The following is a 6,193-nucleotide window of genomic DNA, read 5'->3' as shown; positions in this document are numbered from 1 at the left end:
AGACTCAAAATGTTAAAGGAAAGGGCATGTACGTGAAAGGTATGTCAAAGATATTGAAGTGTGCTGTGTGTGTGGTTAAAATCCCAATAGCAATTACATCTATAGATACAAGTTCTGAGCCAGGCTAGCACGGTGTCGAGGTGACCTACTCATAACAGGGTGACCCTCTCTCACTACATCCCTCTTCCTCTCCCTCTTACAGTATCTCCATTGACATGGGTCAAGGGGCTGGTCAAGGGGCTGCTGTTGCAAATTGGGTTGATTGGGCAGGTTGGACATGACCCACAAACATAATTTCCCTGTATGTGTCACAGACCCCTCAACTCGCAGTAACACAGTGGAAGTATCTCTGTCAGTCTAAAGGAAGTGTATGGCAGTGACATAACTTCAGGGGGCACTGTAGCACAAGAACACACAGGAAGTCTTATCTAGTTTAGAAGTATCTCAATTGTCTAAAGTCGCTTCCTCTTCGAATCCCCACGCTTACCCAAAATAGTTTTCAGATCATAGCAGATTAAAGAGAGAAGCTGAGTAGAGGAAGCTCCTTTGGACAATTGAGATGCACTTAAGAAACGTGTCATGATGGCTTATGATGCATCTCTACTCTGCCATTAATATGTCAAAATGGCAGGTTCAAAGTGTTACCAACAAAACAATAACCACTGGAAACTCATCTCAAAGTATTTAGTTAGAGTAATTTGAAGCAGACATTAACATAGGATAACGACTGCTAAATGACTTAAATGTTAAATGTAATAACGACATACAGAATAATGATTCAAGCAAAGATTTGAAAAAAGTTTGACACTCAGGTTTAGCTCTTTTTGTCTTTTTGTACAGGAGATACATTATCAATTTCCCTAGCTAAGTTACAATCCATTCAGAAAACTTGGACTTTAGTTTTGAAATGTATTCAAGTCACTGGCCATGTTTTGGCGCCAGCGTAGCCCAAAGTCGGTCCCAAAAATCTTGGTATTGTTCTGGCTCTTTTGGCCAGTCCAGGTAGGTCCTGGTCTTCACCAGTCTGGCCAGCCTATGGTGGGCGGACAGCTGGTGAGGAGAGATGTCTTCCAAGAAGACCAGGATGAGGATGTCCCTTTGCTCCACCCGCAGCCGGTCAGTGGCTAGCTTCATCTCCAAAGAGCACCAGTTGCTGCGGAGGTAGTCGCGGCTGACCAAGCATACAGTCCGGCGGCTGCTGTAGAGAGAATCTGTGATGTTGTCCACAATGTCCTTCCCCAGCTGGAAGTCTCTACTGTGCAGACACAGGCGCAGGAAAGGGGGACCTCGTTGTTCCATGTTGGGCAGAAGCTCCTCCACCACCCAGCGCTCATCTTTCCCACTGTAAGAGACAAATGCGTCGTACCTGTAGCGTCTCTTGTTGTTCCGAAACACGGCCTCTTCCAACCAGCCGCGAGTGATGTAAAATAGAGCCAGCAGATACTGGCCAGCCAGGTGATGTAGCAGCACCACCAGCATGAAGAGCAGGAGACCCAGGGTGTTAGAAGCAAACAAAATGAATCCTACGTCCATTGAACAATGGATTTGGGAGTATTTGAGGAAGTTCTGAGTGCCATGCTCACCTATGCAATTTATTTCCTTCATTCCCAATGTAGAATCCCAAAACATGACCTGAACTTGTCGATTCCGTTTCGCCCAGTTATCAAACCAAGCATTGTTGCAACTGCATTGTAAAAGTAGATCTTGTATAAGCAGATACTTTAGGCTTTTCAGGGGCTCAGGGAATTCTTCCATGATTGTAAGCTCATTGTTAATAACCAAACGTAATTCTCTCAATGACTGTAAGTCTTTGCTCAGGTCTTTTTCCAGGTAGTCGATCCTGCAGCCAAGGAGCATCAGAGTCTCCAGTCTGGTCAAATTGTGAAACATGATCGCAAGACCAGTCTGCCGATTGAGGTCTATGCCTGTAAGTTGCAAATCCCTCAAGTGCACAAGTGTATTCAGGCTAGTTAGATCCACAAATAAAGTTGAGAGCTTTGATTCCAGCTTGAAGCGTTGAAGGAACTTGAAGTAGCTCCCAGCAAAGATGGACCCACAAAGGATCCACTCTGTCCTTGCAGTTAGCTCAACGACAGCCCTAAAGAATGGCCTCTCACAGTCCTGAAAAGACACTGTCTCGCCGTGGACATGCAGGCCCAAGCCTGGGTTTGGGGCACCATCGCTGCCAATAATAAGAGTCATGGGCCTTCTGCCAGAGCTGATGTAGAGGTATGTCAGTCCCCGAGGTATGCTGCCAAATACACATGTCAGATTCAGCTCAATCTTGGATTCTGGAGGGAAGTTCAGGTCTCCCAGAGACACATTCTGTATTGAACTAAGGTGAGCAAAAGATAATGCCTCAATGTGCACCAATGGATTTGCCTCCAGATTGAGGTACTCTAAGCAGTGCAGATCAAAGAAATTAAATGATTTGATTTCAGATAACTGGTTATGGCCTAGATTTAAAACCTTTAACTTCTGCAATCCCAGAAAGGCAAAGTTGTCGATGGTGGAGATTTGATTATATTTCAAGTTAAGTTCTTCCAGGTTTTTCATGCAAAAGAACTGTCTACGTTGTATGCTAAAAATACTACCAAAATACAATGAAATGTTTTTTAACCACAAGATTGGACTAGGTTGAGATTTGCAAAGGGATGTAAATCTTGTATTGTTCAAGGAAAATTGATGAACAGTCAAAACCTGGAGATTCCTCAAGCCATGAATAAAGCTCAGATCAATAAATATTTGTGAAATAAGGCTTCTAAAAAGGTGCATTTCTCGAAGTGTCATGCAATTTTGAATGGCAGAAATTGACAAGTTGACATGATCTGTAGTTATTGAAACATACGAAGTTGAGAGTTGATAGACAATTTCACACATCGACTCTAAGTCACTATCCTCCTGCAAGAATTGAAATGATTCCACTTTGCTGACACCAGACTGCAGTAGTTGCATCTGCAGTACATTATTTAGAGGCATGTAAAGAAATGAAATGTTTTTAAAACCTTCAAACACACCTTTACCTATGGTCTTTAGATCAGGGAAAGTCAATAAAATATCTTGAAGACCATAGAAACTTGGGGTCTCATAAGTAGTCCCGTTAGACACGATACACTTTGGGTTACTCAGAGTGGCAATTTCAGCCCACAGGACCAGCGATGTCAGTGAAGATGTGTTATTAACTATTCTACATAAAACCCCTGCCAAGCTCTTTATATCTGACAACAAATTATGTTCATGCTGTATTATCGTAAGAGTGGTCAATTGTTTCATACCAGCAAATGCATCTAGTGCTATTACAGAAAACGAACATTAAATTATTCTTAATTGTTTAAGATTATGTAAGTCCTTGAATGTATTTGAATAAATGGATAAGTTTAAAGAGCAAGTAAGACTCAGTATCTGAAGTCCAAATAGCCCCCTGAAAGCACCTGGAAGAATCTCTGCCGGTTGACCTGAGATGCCAAGCTCAACCAGTTTGTCGAATCTGGAGAAATCGTTGGGATGCAGAATGGATTTGTTCCTCATCTTGACACACAGGGTCTGGATGGAAATGGGGAAAATGGCTAGGTGAAGTGGCACATTGTCGACGTCCATGCAGCTCACTGTAAGGTTACCATTGTGACAATCTTCGCCTCTCCACAGATTTGTAAAACCATCACTCATCACGCATTTCTCACTAGTCCAACTGGAGACACAGATGATCCAAAGAGCCACAACTCCAAACTGAGTGACACTGATGAGCCTCATTCTTCCAGAGGACTACAAATATCCACTGTATCCAGCTAGACTGCAAATGGTGTGGTAAGTCCAACAAATCCAATGATAGTTGAGCTGGTTTCTGGACTGTCTGACGGTATAGCACATTTTTTCCAAGATTAAGCTACATACACTGCTACGGGAGTTGCAGCTCAGTGTGACAGCTGGGATATTCGCCACAGACTTTAAATGTCTCCATACCAATGTTGACAGGAAGGACACGTCACTAGAAACTTCACCGCACACTTGCACCCCCCAACACACATGCACACACAGACACACAGGAAAACTGGTTAGACTTTGACCGCACCAACACAAAGGGATGCCACAGTAAGATGTATTGTAGATTAATCTCAACTCTCACTTCTTCTAAATCTTCTATTCTGCTAAGTGAACATGTGACTGCTGATAGATAACTGAGAAAGAGGCATGAACTGCAGGTTTGGTTTTCAAGTGAATCTGTTTATATTTAAAGGTGAACAGAATGTAATTTGACAGAAATACATTACCATTCAAAAATTTGGGGTCACTTAGAAATGTCCTTTTTTTAAAGAAAAGCACATATGTTATCCATTAAAATAACATAAAATTGATCAGAAATACAGTGGAGATATTGTTAATGTTGTAAATGACTATTGTAGCTGATTTTTCATGGAAAATCTACATAGGCGTACAGAGGCCCATTATCAGTGTGTTCCAATGGCACGTTGTATTAGCATAAAGGCTAATTGATCGTTAGAAAACCCTTTTGCAATTATGTTAGCACAGCTGAAAACAGTTTTTTTTCGGGAACTTGACTGGTCGGTTGAGGCAGAGGAGCCTGGCGATCCGGCTGAGGCATGAAAACCTGATGAGCCGGTGGAAGCAGGGGAGCCTGGCGATTCAGCAGAGGCATGAAATCCCGATGAGCCAGCTGAGGCAGGAAAGCCTGGCGAGCTCACTTTCCCTCAAGAATTTCCATGTATTTATGTTTTTTTATTAAAATGCAGAAATGCCTTCTCGAACATGTGAACTTTCGTGGGCCTTAATAAGAAACTTGTATGCCATCTGTAAATACGAATAAAAATGTTAAATTATGAGCACATGAAAGTTCATGAAATGATATTAGCTAGCTAACATTGGACCTGGTTGGTTAGCTCCCCGCTCTGTGGCATTGTTGGCACTTTGTTGATTGTTGTTTAACTAGCTAACGTTAGCTGGCTGGCTCGTTAGCTAACGTTACGTGAAGTGTGTGATCTTAAACATTGTTTACCTAGCTAGGTTCATTGTTTACCTAGCTAGCTAGCTATATGTCTTAAGCTAAAGTGTACTGTTAGCTAGCTAGCTAACATTAGCTGGCTGGCTTCCTAGTGGACGTTATTATTAGTTTCCCAGAGCTGTTTGCTTTTCTAGTTAGAGCCTAATGTTAGACATTGTTGGCACTTTGTTCATTGTTGGCACTTTGTTCATTGTTGTTTAACTAGCTAACATTAGCTGGCTGGCTCGTTAGGTAACGTTACGTGATGTGTGTACACACCTGTTGAATATGGCCGGTGTCAGTAAACGTAATGAATAATGAAATTGTTGCCAGCAGAGCTGGTTAGGCTATTTTCGTGTTATCCAGAGGTAAACAAATCAAAGTGCGCACCGAGAGCGAAACGAGATGGGTGGGACTAAAGCTTAAGAGGGTGTGAGCAATGCTGACTGGGTATTGACAAAGAAGAGCTCTGCACTCGATACCAAAACATTACAAGGTGAATTTCTCAAAAGTGAATTACTTTCAAAGCAGAATTACTTTCCCATTGTTCCTCAAATTGAGTGTATGATATACATGTATCATTTTGTAGCTCTGAGTCTCTACTTTTATCCAATGTAAAAAATAAAATAGACCACATTTAACACAAACAATACCGGCAGTTGCCGTTAAAAAAAATATATGTAGTGACATCCTCTTGAAATAATCAAATGGATTGTTGGTATTTTTCTCTCAAAAACGTAATGGATTCTTTGAAATCCATTTTTTCAGTTTGAACTTTTCATCAGAAGTCGGTTTTAAAAGCTCAGAACTTGGGTTCTGATAAAGATATCTCAGCTATTATCTGTTTTTGGGACAGTTTATAGTTTACATAACTATACAAACATCTCAAAGTCGTGTGAAGGGTTTCCCTAGGCTACCACACAAATAGTTGGGTAACACTTTACCTTAGAATACCAATAGTTGCATCCCGTACCTACAACAGGGCTAAATGAGGTCACAAGGCAGGTAGCCTCCACAAGAATTCCACCCAGTTTTCTTTCACAGTATAGCAAACAGCCACAGGAGACTCATTGCGATGATTTGTATTGATAAGAAAAAGTCTAAAGAAAGTTACACCTTAAATATTACTCCCTGTGATTTATTGTGGAACCAATGTTTTAGAAATCACTGCGAGATATAAAGAGGATAGGTCTTTCT

General features: G+C 41.5%; 1 protein-coding gene across 1 annotated transcript; it reads right to left on the bottom strand.

Moving 5' to 3' along the window:
• Positions 1-754: 754 nt before the first annotated feature.
• On the bottom strand, positions 755-3,901 carry LOC115144546 (toll-like receptor 13). The gene has a single exon (XM_029685590.2). The coding sequence runs from the start codon at positions 3,271-3,273 to the stop codon at positions 919-921; it is 2,355 nt and encodes a 784-aa protein (XP_029541450.2). The 5' UTR covers positions 3,274-3,901; the 3' UTR covers positions 755-918.
• Positions 3,902-6,193: the final 2,292 nt, after the last annotated feature.

This window comes from Oncorhynchus nerka, linkage group LG16 (assembly GCF_034236695.1).
Source record: "Oncorhynchus nerka isolate Pitt River linkage group LG16, Oner_Uvic_2.0, whole genome shotgun sequence".
Taxonomy (NCBI): domain Eukaryota; kingdom Metazoa; phylum Chordata; class Actinopteri; order Salmoniformes; family Salmonidae; genus Oncorhynchus; species Oncorhynchus nerka.
The sequence above is the reverse complement of the archived record's forward strand: the minus strand, read 5'-3'. Positions and strand labels throughout refer to the sequence as shown.

Coding starts and splice junctions, on each gene's coding strand:
- LOC115144546 (XM_029685590.2), bottom strand. CDS start 3,273: ATGAAACAATTGACCACTCTTACGATAATACAGCATGAACATAATTTG.